The following is a 16,458-nucleotide window of genomic DNA, read 5'->3' as shown; positions in this document are numbered from 1 at the left end:
TATTTTTTGAACCCCAAATAAGAGACTCAATAATCCCTCCCTATTTGGAGGGAAAACGGTTAGTAACCAAATGACATTGCCAATGACTGACATTACAAATTACTGTATTTTGCTATTATAGCTTCTCTTCGCCTGTATATTTGCCTAAAAGCAACTGTTTTTTTTTGGTTTTGTTTTGTTTTGTTACAATTAAATGTTCAATAAAGGAGAACTACATCCAGGTGAAGGACAAGGAAAAAATTATATTTAGGTGATGAAAAAATTCTTCAAAAGGTATCTTTTTCTACCCATCCAGCTTTCCAGGTTTTATAGTTGGGAAACTGATTCTTTTTGGAAAGAGTCCATTTTAATGGTATATTACACATACTATTAAATATTAAATAGTATGTGTAACATACTGCAAACACCTTGCAATTACACAAAAAGGAACTTGTATTGATCAAGCCCTGCAGCTTTGCCTTCACCCAGTAACATTTGTATTTTTTTCCCTTCCAAAGGGAAAAACCCTTTGGAAGGATGCAAATCAACGAATTTGTACTAGACTTAATACAGTTCAGTCAGAATTTAGTTCCATAATGAAATTCAATGCACATGCCATTTCTACTGCAATGAGAAAGAAGCATCATCAAGGAAACTCCAGAGCTTTAATTATTAAAGACAATTTATTCATTTCACAAATACTTCATTAGAATCTTGATAAAAATATAAATTTTTGTCATCTTAAGTCATGAACATAAATACATTTGTAGAATTCACAATTTACATTTGAACACACATATATACATATAAAACAACACTTCAGCATTTTAGAACAAATGTTTGGATAAGATTTGTGGGCTAGAAGTAAAGCAGCAATGAATTTAAATCCTGGGTAGTCCCTAAACGTCTATTACATGTCTAAGAACAATAAGCCACAGTATTTTATTTGATTACATTCAGGTCATATTTCTCAATCTTGCAGAAGTCTGAGGTAATTTTTCAGAGAAGAATAATAATCCAAAAATAAATTTTGCCTCAGTACCATTAAATGTACGCTAAATTGTACATTTAGCTGTACTCTGAAGCTGTTATGAAAATTTACTGTGATAATATATTTCCAAATTTAGTGGTCATCAGTAATTATCAATAATTGAACAAAGTAGGCATTGTTTACACAATCAACTATGAATATAAAAGTGCAATAGTGAAACTTTTGAAAGGCACAAACAGCTTTAACACAAATTTATTTAGCCGTGGGCAGTTGACAGCCCTTGCCAATTGAATGTTATGCTCTTCTCAGAAGTTGGTTTAGCTTGACTTGACTGCTCAGCCATGAGTCTTTTAAGTGTTTCTGATGTCCCAGGTCTAAGCCATGGCTCAGTTGCCACAGAATCAATCGAACTGGGTCTTCTGCCATCTCTAGGAAGTAATTCCTTCAGGATGTCATCACCATTCCCCAATGATATGTCATCAGCTTGAGGAAAAACAAATAAACTTTAATATATGATAGTCATACTTGGTATCCTACCATATATTTCAGTGACCAAATTATTCATTCTGCAGTATTACAGAGGACTTCTGCGGAATAAAAATGCAGCAAGGTCAGCCCAACTGTTGTCCAATCGGGGTACTTCAGATTTTCAATATTTCCTTATTCTGGAGTAACTGGTCAAATAATGTTATCTGACACAGAAGGATGAGAAATGGCATTTCTAAGGTAAGTATGAAGATGATCAAAAGCAACTGCATACTATGCCTTAAAACTGCACTGGAGGATCCAACTCCCCTTTTCGCCATATTTCTTATATACACCTGTATCCAAAACTTTAGGCGCTCCTGGTCACGTAGGGACTTTATTGATCAATTTGGAAGATGGCTTCAGGTTAACTTGCTGAAATAACCAATGTCTCTTCAAGTTTCAATTACTTGCTGACTGTGGTGAAGACTAAGAAAAAAATTCTGCTAGAATGGCCTGAAAACTAATCAGAGGTACAAAACAGAAACCAGAAATCAGCACGAATAACCTACTGACATTTAGTTGACATTGGAGTCCCTGTCCTTAGAAGAACATTGTTTATACAACAATGATTTTGCATGGGAGAGTTATCAAAACAATACTTTTCTTCAACCTCATCATAAAAGTCAACATCTTAGGTATGCAAAAGAAAACTTACAAATCTCCAATCTTTTGGAGCATAGTGCTTTGGATTACTGAGATAAAGTTTTTGACCACAACAACATAAGAGACTTTTGGAAAAAACGAGATGAAGCGTTTGAAGAAAAAATACCTTGCCAACAAAATATACAGGAGTCTCTATGATGCTCAGGGATTGTACAGCAGCCAAGGATACAAGAAATATTGCATGCATGGAGGGAAGAATAGATTTAACTATATATAAAGGTATCTATATAAAACAAATTATTACTAACTAATAAATTCCTAAGTGTAAAATTTAAAGAAAATTAATCACAGGGGAAGCTGTATTAAAAATCTGCATATGCATCAAACAGTGGATACTTTTCCAAATAAATTCAGTCCTTTCTAAAACATAGGTGGAAGTTCTGAGCACCAATTTGTGTATACGAAAGACAAGTATCACATTTGAGTATTTTGGGGTCTACAGTTTCATATCTAATTCGTAAAGAGGGATGAATAAATTAATTTTAATCAAGCCAATCTTAATAATAAAAAAGTCAAACTACAATAAAGATTCTTCTTGAAATCGCAGCTTCAGCAAAAAATAATTATGTCAGATTTGATAATAGGTCCAACCCAATATAAAGTCTTAGGAAAATTTAAGGACTCCATACTATACAGAACTGCACCTAGGAGCAATATCTCGACACATCATTGAGGTTCCAAAGAAAGAGTAAAATGGTGTGCAGAAGCTGGGTTTTTTTTTTTTAAATGATGTGGAAAAATCAAATGTTTGAATATCACATGGTAGCATTCACCAAAAAAAGCTGCTCTATGCACCCAGAAGAGCTTCTCTATGAACTGAAATCTTTTTTGGCATTTGCTGCATTGAGAAACTGGAATTCAAAAAGGATCTTCAAATATCTATGAGTCTATCTAAAAGATAACTAAAAGAAACTAAATTTGGTCAGTTACTCACCCTGACTATCACTTCCTTTCTAAAAAGGTCAAAAATCAGTCCAGATTTTGGTGATGGAATATGCTAACCTATCAAGAAAGAATATATGATATTTGCAGAAAAATCTTTTTCAACACCTCATTAGTTTCTTTATGGTGATAGTACCTGCTATATAATGCTTCCTGGTGAAGGGAAATTTCAACACATTTGTAGACTGCATAAAGCAGGGGAGGGGGAGATCAAAATTATCTTGGAAGAATGGTAAGCCTGGCTCAGAAAAATCCCGAATGGAATTTCAAATAAAGACATATAAATTTGAGAAAAGCCAATTTGCGTACTGAATGGTGGAGGGCAGTCAGGAAATTTAAAGAACAAGTTAAGTCATAGCGTCAAACTTGCCATGTCACATTGATGTCATGCGATGTATCGTGACATTTTTTACCTTCGCTGAGCTGGGGTGGGTGTGGCCTGCATGTGACGTATCTGGCTCAGTAGCCTGAGTTAAGTAGTTAATGCTACTTTTAATGCAATCAATGATAAATTGATTATAAATCAGATGCATGCTGCAAAAAAGGATTAAGATGATGTTGACTGCTTGATCACAGAATTCCAGTGAGAAATTCAATTTACAGTTCCACTAATGGTAGTCGAGGAAAGGAGGCAATTCCCCAACTTTCCTGAAGCCTCCTATACTGTATATACCTTTCATCATGGAAAATTATGTTAAGGAGATTTGAGGACTCTAGAGAGCAACAGGGAAGAATGTTCTATTGTGCAAGCAGGCATCAACTCAGATGACTTTGAATTTCATCCATTATTATTATTATTTAAATCCCCCCCCTTTTTTTTAAATCCTGAAAAATAATAGTTCTACTGATTGTATGCATCCTGTATATTCTGCATCATTAGTCTTTCTAATCCTCAAAACTTCAGATTGAATTGCACAACAGTGTATGGCTAGCTCCATCATAGCAATTATTAGCATTCATCAGAGCCAATTAGCTTTTCTCAAGCTGGCCAGTGAAATAGTTCCAAAACTGTATTACTGCAGGCACTCTATTTAATGGAATGTGGAAATGTCCTTGGAAAACAGGAAGAGCCACAGCCTACAGTCTGATAAACAAAATTTGAGTCTGAGGGAAGAGGGGTGGTGAAAGCATCTCAGAAGGGACTCTTCCTGCTTTTGGGGAGAATAACAATGAACATAGGTAGGGTTACTTTCATGCTTGCAAGATTGATGTCAGTTTTGCAATGTGGTCTAAAACAAGAAGTACGAGATCTATCTTTATTATCAATAGAAATAGCAATAGCACTTAAATTTACAGTATATACTGCTCCATAGTGCTTTACAGCACTAAGTGGTTTACAGTGCAGCATATTGTCCCAAACAATCTGGGTCCTCATTTTATTGCCCTTGAAAGGATGGAAGGCTGAGTCAACCTTGAACTGGTCAAAATCAAATTCCTGGCTGTGGGCAGAGTTAGCCTGCAATATTGCATTCTAACCACTGTGCAACCACGCTGGTGGTAGTAGTAATATTACAGTATTACAAGGTTATTACAGGATTACATTAACAGAATCTGGCAAGTCTGGAAGTACTCCTTATTTCCTTCATTTTTAGGCTCCCAAATCTAGGGAGGGTTCTGCCACTCGTCTACCTTTGCACTCAAATTTTATCCATCTCCCAAGGTGATTCCCACATACCCGTACATCCTGTTCTTCTCCCCTGATCCTTGTCCTTTCCTTTTTTTATTTGAGCACTTATTTTAAAAACAAAAGCAAACAGCCCTGGGCCAGGTCATAAGTGTCTGGGAAACCAAGTATGAGGCAGCTAAGGTTGGCCGTCTGACATCTATAATCTCAAATTGAAAAATTGAAAGTAAGGGCTGCAAAACTGAAGAAAAGATGCTCATGGAAACCACTCCACGTAATACCACAGCAGAGGTTATACTCAAGTTCTGTGTGGAAATGTTATCAGAATATGGACTAAATGTGGACTGTATCCAACTCTGAGCATCGCACTTTGAGGGGGTTAAAACTAAAATATATGACTGGCATAAAAAACAAGGCATACAAGGACAAAAGTCATGGGATTGGGTGTCTCTTGCCTCAAGAAAGAAAGGACTGCAGGAAAACATGGTGGAACTACTCTTCATAGCACTTAAATATCTTATGCGTAAGACCTGAAATATTTGTGTATGGTTACTTAGAGGTGAAGATTCAATCTAATAAGATTAAATGAAGGAAAATATATTTCAGATGACAACTGTTAAGAAATCTCTTAACAGTAACAGCAATTACCTTCATACAATTGACTTAAAGACCTCTTAAAACTCGGTAAGTCTGTCTGTGATATAACTATAGGGCTAATGAATCCAACAAGGTGAAAAAAGGCTACAACTAACTTGCTATCTAAGCTGATCTGTAGCTACCTCCTGATTTTTTCTGCTTTAGTCTTTTCTTCTTTTAATTATAAGGCTACAAAGAAAATCCAGAACAATTACCCCCCACCCCCACCACTCCATTTTAAATATTAATGTACTTGCCTTTGTTAAAAATCTGAATGTGGGAAGGAAGAGTAATGACAGTGCAGTGCAGTGCAGTGCAGTGCAGCACTCTTGTCTTCTGTGCAGTAGTTTAACCTTGGTGGCATATTAGCCATGTATGCTGAGTGTGCAGCATATATGCAATACTTTGCACTTGGCTAGCCTTTTCCATCCTATGGGTACCAAATGTGCAGGTCATCTTCCAGGAATACATAGCTAGTTTCTAGTTTCTCAGCCATTTCTGAGAATCCTGCAAAATGAGCTGCAAACATCTGAAAGCTACCAAGTTTGGGAAAAGTTGCTCTGGGTAAAGTTTGCTCACACTGTATCAATCAGTTCTTCCAAATCTAACAAAATGTTTAATTCTTCAATAATTTATGTCCTAAAGGTAAAAGGTAAAAGTTCCCCTCGCACGTATTTGCTAGTCGTTCCCGACTTTAGGGGGCGGTGCTCATCTCCGTTTCAAAGCTGAAGAGCCAGCGCTGTCCAAAGACATCTCCGTGGTCATGTGACCGGCATGACTAAATGCCAAAGGTGCACAGAACGCTGTTACCTTCCCACCAAGGTGGTCCCTATTTTTCTACTTGCATTTTTTACGTGCTTTCGAACTGCTAGGTTGGCAGAAGCTGGGTCAAGTAACGGGAGCTCACCCCATTACACGGCAGTAGGGATTCAACCGCTAAACTGCCGACCTTTTGATCAACAAGCTCAGCGTCTTAGCCACTGAGCCACCAAGTCCCTTTTTAATTTCTGTCCTAACATTCAATAAAAAGATCATACCTATATGAACGGCATCCTTATGTAGTTCATTTAATCTTTGCAACCTTTCTTCATTTCTGGCTTTTAATAGATCTATATTGAGACTAGAATTCGAGTGGAGAGAGCTGTTGTCCAACTGTGGTGGTGGAGTCACCCTATGAAAAGCATCATCCTGAAGATACAGAGAATTATGATTGAATTATTATGAAATGCTTGTCAAGTCAAAATTACTGGAATTGCCAAAATAACCACATATTCAACTCAAAAATTTGCATATCACACAGAAACATTATAAAGAAAAGGCTAGTTACCTCATCAAGGGAGAGAGAGAGAGAGAGAGAGAATTTAATTGAATAAGGTTTGTTAAAATAAACAGATGGTAGAATTTGACTTCAGGTAGACTTAAGTACACAAAGCTTCAATGGAGAAAAAAATACGATAAATTCCTTTACCTTCTTCTCTCTCCTTCTTTCTCTTGCTGATACAGGGGGTGAAGGAGTTATATTCATATTGTAGTTGTGCTCTTCTAAAATTGGGTAAGTTTCACCATCCGTATCTAGGAGAAGCAAGTGTCAAAATATAAATTCATACTGGATTTTTAAGCAAATCCAGTATTCAAATTGCAAATATAGTTTCTGAACTATATTAGTTAATCATAAACAGGTAACCCTCAACTTATGACCATTCATTTAGTGACCATTCAAAGTTGTAATGGCACTGAAAAAAGTGACTAATGACCATTTTTCACACTTACAACCATTTCAGCATATCCATGGTCATGTGATCAAAATTTTGATGCTTGGCAACTGGTTCATATTTAGGATGGTTGCAGTGTCCTGAGGTCCTGTGATCACCTTTTGCGACCTTTTGACAAGCAAAGTCAATGAGGAAGCCAGATTCACTTAACAACTGCAGTGATTCACTTAACAACTGTGGCAAGAAAGGTCATAAAGTGGAGCAAAACCCACCTAACAACTGTTTTACTTAGCAACAGAAATGTTGGGTTCAATTGTGGTCATAAATGAGGGCTATTGCATTATGGAAAAATTAGACCAAAGAAGTCTCCAGTAACTTCATTCATTGAAGAGCTGTGATTTAGAAGATGCTTCAACACACTACATTCAAACTGCTATCGCTGTATTTCTGAATAATGGAAAACTATTAAATGTATCTATAGAAACCCAGAAAACTGAAATAGCTGAAAATCAATTGATTTTATTCCTATAAATATAGGATGATATACACCTTTCAAACAAACAATAAATATTAGCTATAACTAAAATGCTGCATAAACCTGAAGGGAATGCAGCATACATACAAGATAGCTCTTCTTGATAAGTAGTCTGCCAAATATAGAAATACTAAAAAGATAAATTCACCAATAAAAGCACTCTCAGATTCCAGGAGTGAGGTTTTCATAAATCCATCTGAGTCTGCATCTCTAATCTACAAATAAAAAGCAACAGAAAATTCAAGTTAAATCAACAGTCTATTTTGTTTAACATTGATAACATTTTTCTATTATTCCTACTTGTTCCTACAACAGCCTTTCAATATATTAAGTCAAGATCCAGTAATCTGGATCTTGACTTAATATATTACTGAATAAATGTAATGCAGTACTGAAAAATTACTTTTTAAAAAGCAATCCACAATTTCATTTCCATATATCTTTCATTCTGCACGTATATAATCTACCCTGGAAATAACTATTCATCCAGAATAAATTTTATTAAATGAAGGAATAAAATAAAGTCCCAATGAAGCACAGCAAAGATGTATTTATCTAGTCCAATCAACAAGATGCCTCTGTATAGCCACAAGCAGGGTGGAAGTGCAATAGAATCTGTTCATGTTCACCTGGCACTGAAAGAGGAAAAACCCTAATAGTGAAGGTAATTAATAACTATCAAGACTACTAGCCACTAGTCATGTACCTCTTTTAAAGGATTAATTTATCTAATCTCTTGCCTAATTGGCAACTATCATGTTTTGTAATAAATTTCAATTTAACTACAAAAAGTTAAAGAACTACTTCCTTTTCATTACCATTCTGGGTACACACAAGACTGAAATACAGTATAGCGAGAAAGATTTCTATCTGATTTCTCTAATATTATAATTTAATCTTTTTCTTTTTTTAAAAATATATATTTTATTGGTACATTTTTTCTTTAAAAACATAAAAAATTCCATGTCTATCTGAACAGCGTGTTGTCTGGGCATAATTAATTTTGAGTAAAGGTACAAAAATAACCATAATCATACTAGTACTCTTAATAAACATATCAATATTAATCATAAAATAATAAAACAATTAGCTTGTTCATCTTACAATATTTTCAATACAATTCTTTCAATAGAATTCTTTCTAAATTCTAACCTCTGTTTTTGTTAGTTAACCATTGATAAAATATATCCCATGTTAAAAAGTATTCTGTTTCTTCCTTTTCTTTTATCTTAAGTGTCAATCTATCCATCTCAGCACATTCTAATATTTTTTTTTATTACACTTTCATCTGTCGGGACTTCTCCATTTTTCCACTGTTGTGCAAACACTATTCTTGCTGCTATTACTACATGCAAAATTAAATATGTACTCCCTTTATTATACTGTTCTGGTAGTATCCCCAGAAGAAATATTTCTGGTTTCAAATCTATGTGTTGTTTTATCATTTTTTCTAACCAAGTATGTATTTTAGTCCAATATTTTTTTTGCCTTTGGGCATGTCCATCACATATGATAATATGAACCTGGTTCCAACATTATACTTCCAACATTTAGCTGATAAGTTTTCAAACATCTTTGCTAGCCTCGCTGGTGGTAAATGCCATCTATAAAACATTTTGTATAGATTTTTCTTATAGGCCGTTGACATTGTTAATTTACAGTTTCTATCCCACTAATTCTCATAGTTCCAAAGTGACATTCATAAAATTCATATGCTTTATCTAATGAATCCAATCTATATCTTTTTTTCATTCCAAGTTGCCAAATTTCCTCTGGTGTCAGCCATCTAAAATTTACATTGTATTTAATCAGCTATCTGTCAAGAATTTATATTGTCTTCTTAGGTTTCTTACTCTTCTTGTCACCTGTTTCAACACCCCAATTTCTTTGCCTTTATATTGTGGAGGTTCATCTCTCGCTTTTTTAAGTATTTCAACTCTTATCATCTTGATAAATCTGACATGAACTTCTCTTGGGAGATTATGTCTTCTTGCATAGGTTGTGTGTATTCGGAATATTTCATCTATTTCTCCTTGCATTTCCTGCTTTGTAATTTGTAAGGCATTTGCCAGCAATTCTATCATTATATCAGGTAGGTCTTCTCTTTTTTTCCTCTTCTATGTTTTGGAATCTCAAGAAGTAAGCAGCCTTTTTCATTTGCAATGAAATCACATTTTCCTCCAATTCTTTATTTTCCTGCGTAAGCCTTTGATTCATTTCCTCTATTTTTTTCTCAGCTTGTTCTGATTTTTCCTCTATTATCTGAATCCTTTGTTCATTTTTTTTCTATCATATGTTGGGAATTCCCTATTTTTTCATATGACATGTGCCGTTTCTTTTACCTCTCCCAACTCAATCTTCACCTCATGATTCTTCATTATCGCCTCCTGTAAGGATTGGAACATTGTCATCACATCTTTTTGAAATGAATTTGATTTCTCTGCTTGTATCATGCTCTCTATCGATCTTTGACTTGATGGACTTGATGCTACAGATGATACTGCAGATGATGGTGCAGATGTTGTTTTCTTTCCTAACTTGCTTAAATTTGGATTGGTTGCCATTTCTGCTTGTATCTACTTATGTCTATTAACCAGGTTAAATGGGACCTTAATTTAGTAAAATACACCACAATAATCTCTTAGCCCCCAACCAACTTCTAACCCCCCTGTTTTAAACCAAGGAAAGGACACTCTTTTCTCTTCCTATTTCCCATCTGTATCATAATCTTATAAGTTTTATAATACACCAGATCAGTCCAAAAATTTATCCTGTAGTAGAGTGGAGTACTTCTTTCCAAATAATTATTTTCCTTTCTTCTTCTTCTCTCAATAACTAGCATCTGTAATTCACAAGGCCCATCAATACCTTTGGATGTTGCAACTCTCAGTTCACTCTTCAAAGTTCACAGCTGCTTCCTTCTTCTCTTAGTAGTAAATATTTGTAATCCACAAGGCCTACCAATTCCCCAAGACTTTATAAATCTCAATTCACTGTTGAGTATATTTATAATCCCAAGGCATTGAAATGTGGAAAAACACAAAGTCACTTCTTCCATGGGGCTGTCCCAGCTTGTTCTGGCCATAATGACCGTCTTCTTCTCCTGTCGGTTTGAGGGCTTCCTCCGGACCTGCGAGGGGCTACTTTCCTCCTCGCAATCCATGGAGCGTCCCCTCTACTTTGTCACCTCTCCAGGGTGTCTTTTGACCCCCTAAGGGCCTCCTGACAGGGAGCATTCAGCTGGCTTAGTGGAGCCCTGCTAAGTCATTACCGTACCGCCACAACGTCATCCCTGCCTCCATAATTTAATCTTTTTCTGTGTCTCCTCATTAAAAGTAAAATTTCATTTCAACTGAAGTCAATGTGCTATGAATATCTCCCTTTGATTTTCTTGGCAACGATATTGAAGTGGTCTTTCAGTGCCTTAATCCAAGATTTGAAAAAGTTTCAATAGTTGAAACTTTCCAAACAATGGATCTACTTCAGCTCAGAGATCATTTTGGTTCTCCTTTGTGCAGCTTTTCCTGCTCCACTATATTTATTTCAAAGTGAGATATCTTTAATTTTCTATGTGTCAGCTTATCTGATATTCACACTTCCAGTTTGCAAAAAATACAAAATAATGTTATCAATAATGATCAAATTCATTTTGATCAAACATAAAACTTAAACATATCCAACTCTCACTACTAAGGAAATATTTTAAACTCTCTCTCACTTTTGAGAAATTGTTTTTTAAAAGATAACTAAAGACCCTTTAGAATACTGTTCCAAGTTTCAGCCTTCAAATTATAGTGAAATGTGTAACAATTACATGACTATTCAATACTGTTAATAAGCATTCACGATATGAATCCCAGCCCACACTGACCTCATTGTTGCTTTTCAAAGGCACTGTTTCCAGAAGCCTTTGAAAATTATACATGTAACCCATGATACCATCTTAATTTAGACAAATTAGATACCCATTAAAGAAGTCATAGAGATAACTAGGTGGAACCTGCACAGAAAAACCTGGAGCTATAATCTCCATATAAAAAAGTGAAATCTCTAATGAAAACTGAATATAAAAGGCAAAGGTTCAAGGAATATGAATTAGTATATGTACATGAGTTCACAAAGTTATTATTTCCCATAAGGAATTAAAAAATGAGTAAATTAATTGTATTGTTACTCACCAATCTTTTGTCTCTTGATCTAATGCTAGATACCGGCTCATCAAAATCTAGGGAACCTAATAAAGCAAATATATTGACAAGAAAAATAGAATTAAAAACCAAAGGACCCTGACAGTGTTCCACAACACTAGAATTGTATGTAATGAATGTAATAAATATTATCAAAGCCATGCATTCAAAATCACACCAATAGCAATAGAATTTTACTGAGAAATAGTAATGTTAATAATTATAATCACATGCAAATAAAAAAAATTGATAATGGAACAGGAATAAAGTAGAAAATTGAATGTTATCACCAAATCCAGCAATTTATTAGACATTTATTGAAGAACTTATGTACAAATAGGATTTTTCTTATGAATTCCCCAAAGTTTTGTGCAACCCTTTTCACTCATTTTTTTTCTTTTTTAAATAAGTTCTTGATCAATATTCAGACAATTTGCAAACCCCCCAAAGATGGGTACGTATTGTTAACATAATATTTTGTTTTGCAGTGAAACAACTTTATTAATTTTTTTATACTTTGTGCAATTCTATAACACAAGATCTAAAAACTTCAATTGAAAATTCCCTTGTTGTTAATTTTGATATCCCAAAATCATCTCCAAGATGGAGTCTCCCAGAAATCTGATTTAATAGAATTTGAATACTGTAACTATGAGAAACTAGAATGCCAGACTTCTGCCCAATCACAGAAGATGGAGACGGAGGTGTCCTGTAGAGAGGTAGGAGAAAACCCACATGCATCAATGGCAGAAAAATACTGCAGCAATTAGCCAACTGATATGACAGAACTCAAAGCTAATAGCAATAGGTATCCACTGATCTTATATAAGATAATAAATCATAGGAAATACCAGGCTGAGCCTGAAGGAGGGGTCAAACAAGTCATCAGTCTTGAGTCCCTTCACGCCACAAGAGATCTAAGTCCAGCCCACTTTGAATTCCATTAACTCTATCTGCCGCCAATTAGCTTTGACCATTAGTAGCTCAGATTCTCATATAGAGCATAAGCTTGCAATAAACCTTTATATTCATTTGAACTGCCTGCATGTCTGATTTTCCCATGCTTGACATAAATATTTATATTTGGGGTATAAGTGAGTATGTGCAAAGACCAAAATAAAGATTGCAGAGCTAAATTAAAGCCATGAAAGACACACCTAGTTTGAGGAGCCCTAGCTTACCTTCTGCATTTTTCCTCATTTTTTTAAGTTTCTTTTTTTGCTCTCTTAGCAATGCTAGCTGCTGAATGTCCAGAGTATCATTATTGGTGGGAGGATCAGGATACAAATGTCTTGTTTCTACTCGTGTTTCTGAATCTATAACATAAAATAAAGCATTTAGAAGTCTCACATCTTTTTCTTCAAACATACATAACTTGTTTAAATAATTATCTGCCAAAGATGATAACAGATTTGAACAGAAAAATTTGGCAAAGGGGGAGACCAAATACACATGATCTATATACTCAATGACTTTATTAAACAATTACTATTTGAGATAATTTGTCTTACTTTTTTATGTGCATTTTCAATTATTTTAAAAAGCAGAGGCTAAACGAGTTTTTGTGGGACTTCCCAAACCCTAGGTTAGTTCTCTCAAGTTAATTAGTTTTCTCAAGTAGCTCAATTTTTTGGTGTTTGCCTGTTTTGCAAAGTTTGGAGATTTCTTGCTCTTAATCCTGTTTGGACTACTTGTTTTTGACAGCTGAAATAAATATTTCAGTTTGTTTTCCTTGTTTACGATTTCAGCCAGTCTATTCTGTTCCTTTCCTTGATCCCAACACTACCATTCTTTTTTCTTTGTCAACCATCAGGCAATATTCCATACCTACTGTAGTTCCAATTGGACTCTGCTGTTGTTTGTTCTTGTTAAACTGGGTGGCAGTTATAAAAATATATTATACTTTGCAAGCTCCAAGTTTCTATGTGTGCTGATAAATTTTCTCTGTATGTTATTAGCATCATTTTAACTACATATAGAATAGCATTTACAAAACTAAGAACACCATGGGTTGTTTTTTTTTTCTGTGGTACACACATAAATGCTGAGAAATTGATTTTGGTGCTTGTTGCTTGGTTCTTTGACATCATTTCAGAGTTTGCCAACTAACCTTTATATTTAAGTTCATTAAATTCACGGATATTCTGTAGATTAATAGGATCAGCAATCTCCTTTGAAGATGGTCGCCTTACTGGAGCTTGCATGCGGAGTCTGGCCATTTCAAATACATCCAAATTCTGTTTATCTTTTTTCCTATGAAAGTTACCAAAATCATGCAAAAAAGATAATCCAAATTTTAAAAATATACAAGTTCACTTAAAAGAAGTGAATTCTTCTGAAGATGATAAAAATGGGTCTAAAACAAAATGAAAAAATGTTCCAATTTTGTGAATTCTAGAAAGCCAATTAGAAAAGACATGGAGAAGCCAATTTTTACAATTTACTAATTACAAATACTACATGCAGTAACACCTGTGACAATATGCATTGCCATGCATTATTTTAGGTTTTAGGTTATTTTAGGCAAATAGTTTCCATTAAAGTTTAGTTATTAATGGTAGCTATAAATTAAGAACTACAAATAATCTCCAAGATAAAGAAGTTAAATATATCAAGTATTTCATTAAATAAAGCAGCCAGGGATGAAACTATTTTAATTATAATATGTCTTAGAAAAACTCAAATTTCCAACCTAAATACAAATGATTAACAATGAACTAAATTAAGCAATTGCTTAAATCCAGGAATGTCTACTTGAACCCACAACACAATCATTGAATCAGTTAGCCCTCACTCTGACAATATGGGTTTTTTTGGTTGTTATTATTTAACTATAAAGCAGAATTTCTTTAGATCATAAACAATTTCGGAACCAGATTCATCACAGCCTTATCTGATATTTCACTATGGGGCAGCTCCAGAAGAAAGAAATTATAAAAAGATTTCCCTTTGATTTTATATAGAATGTATTTCAGGTCTCTCCTAATGAAAGGATACCAGTTCACATACAAAAGTATATGTAGCAAAGTATATATGGTAAGGCATCTGTGGTAACAAAATGTAGAAAACCAAAAGACCCAATATTGTCTTCAGGTACTTTTTCATTCTAAAATGTTTAACTCCATACAAGTATCTTTACTGCTAATTAAAGCAGGGGCCCCAACCTCTGAGCCGCGGCCCAGTATCAGGCCGTGGCCTGTTTGGAATTGGGCTGTGGAAGTGACAGGAGAGCACACACCACACAGGTCCACTTGCATGAGCAGCGGGCAGGTGTGCTTGTGCAAATGGAGCTGTACATGCACCCACCCATTGCTCACACGGAACCATCCCCTCTCCCCACCCCCAAATGGAAAGGTCAGGACCTGCTGAATTAAAGTATTCATCACTTTCCCAAGAAGAAATGTGTATTTTATCAAATGATTTGTGACAAACCAAACTCCTTACCCTTTCCCTGGCATTTCATCATCATCATCACTATATACTTTTAACAACTGTTCCTGTAGTCGTCGCTCTTCACTGCGGAGCTGCTTTCTCATCTCCGAAAGTTCATTTATTACATTCTTTTTTTCTTCTGCAAATTCAGTATAACAATAATTAGGTACAGAATGCCCAGTATTCATTTTCCTTTAGAAATATATATTCTGGTCATTAACACAACCAAAGTAAGAAGAGTTATAGATTTCTTACCATATGTACGTAATTGATTTCTTCTAGCTGGCACTGGCGGGGACTGAACTCTGGGTACATCCTAGAAAAAAACTTAAATTTATATGGCATCTATACAAAGAGAAATAGCTCACTTTTATTGGCTTCGGTGTCATGCATTCTAAGGCCTGATTACATATAATACTAACAATATAACTCATGTTCAAGTAATTGTTAAATTAAATATTGAAGGTGGAAACTACAACCAGGGAAAAGAGATATAATCCTTCCTTTCTCAATTACATTATCAATAACCATAGTCACTCAATCTTTCCCATAACATTTAGTATTAAGAAAGAATAATCCATTGGTTTTAATGATAGATATTTCCTTAATTTGAAATGCTGCACAGGAAGGATGTTCTTTTTTTAAAAAAAATATGTCCATGTATATCATCAGGGACACAGTGGCTCAGTGGCTAAGACGCTGAGCTTGTTGATCAGAAGGTCGGCAGTTCAGTGGTTGAAATCCCTAGCGCTGCATAACAGAGTGAGCTCCCGTTACTTGTCCCAGCTTCTGCCAACCTAGCAGTTTGAAAGCACGTAAAAAATGCAAGTAGAAAAATAGGGACCACTTTGGTGGGAAGGTAACAGTGGTCCTTGTGCCTTTGGCGTTTAGTCATGCCGGCCATATGACGACAGAGATGTCTTCGGATAGCGCTGGCTCTTCGGCTTTGAAACGGAGATGAGCACTGTCCCCTAGAGTTGGAAACGACTAGCACACATGTGTGGGGGAACCTTTACCTTATATCAGCTATCCTATCTGCCATTTAATTTTTAAAATTATTATTAACCACACAGTAGAATTACACATTCTTAGAACCTCTAAGTCATGAAACATATGCTACAAGCTGAAGAAAGCAAAATTAGACTTAAAGTTGCCAGGTTTGGAAAATAGTGCTCTAAACTGTGGCTAAAGTAATGTCAATAGAATTATTAAACATTACTAAGGAGAAT

The 16,458-nt window shown here is 35.0% G+C and overlaps 1 protein-coding gene across 8 annotated transcripts in view; it reads right to left on the bottom strand.

Moving 5' to 3' along the window:
- Positions 1-643: 643 nt before the first annotated feature.
- The window catches only part of CSPP1 (centrosome and spindle pole associated protein 1), a 62,126-nt gene continuing 46,311 nt past the window's right edge, over positions 644-16,458 (bottom strand). For 4 of the 8 annotated variants that reach the window (XM_087890654.1, XM_087890652.1, XM_034429923.3 and 1 more), the window contains 9 exons: positions 15,485-15,545; positions 15,242-15,368; positions 13,908-14,050; positions 12,979-13,113; positions 11,789-11,844; positions 7,759-7,825; positions 6,832-6,935; positions 6,401-6,551; positions 644-1,453 (listed from right to left, as the gene is read on the bottom strand). In XM_087890654.1, the coding sequence (XP_087746780.1) occupies positions 1,227-1,453; positions 6,401-6,551; positions 6,832-6,935; positions 7,759-7,825; positions 11,789-11,844; positions 12,979-13,113; positions 13,908-14,050; positions 15,242-15,368; positions 15,485-15,545 (1,071 nt within the window). In that variant the 3' untranslated portion in view covers positions 644-1,226. Of the gene's footprint in view, positions 1,454-3,095; positions 3,164-6,400; positions 6,552-6,831; positions 6,936-7,758; positions 7,826-9,952; positions 9,998-11,788; positions 11,845-12,978; positions 13,114-13,907; positions 14,051-15,241; positions 15,369-15,484; positions 15,546-16,458 lie in introns of all 8 variants that reach the window. The other 4 variants (XR_015733396.1, XR_015733394.1, XR_015733395.1 and 1 more) reach the window with 2 other exon arrangements.

Source organism: Pantherophis guttatus, chromosome 3, assembly GCF_059756535.1.
Source record: "Pantherophis guttatus breed Tessera chromosome 3, ASM5975653v1, whole genome shotgun sequence".
Lineage (NCBI taxonomy): Eukaryota > Metazoa > Chordata > Lepidosauria > Squamata > Colubridae > Pantherophis > Pantherophis guttatus.
Note: the sequence above shows the minus strand (reverse complement) of the source record. Positions and strands in the feature narration are given on the sequence as shown.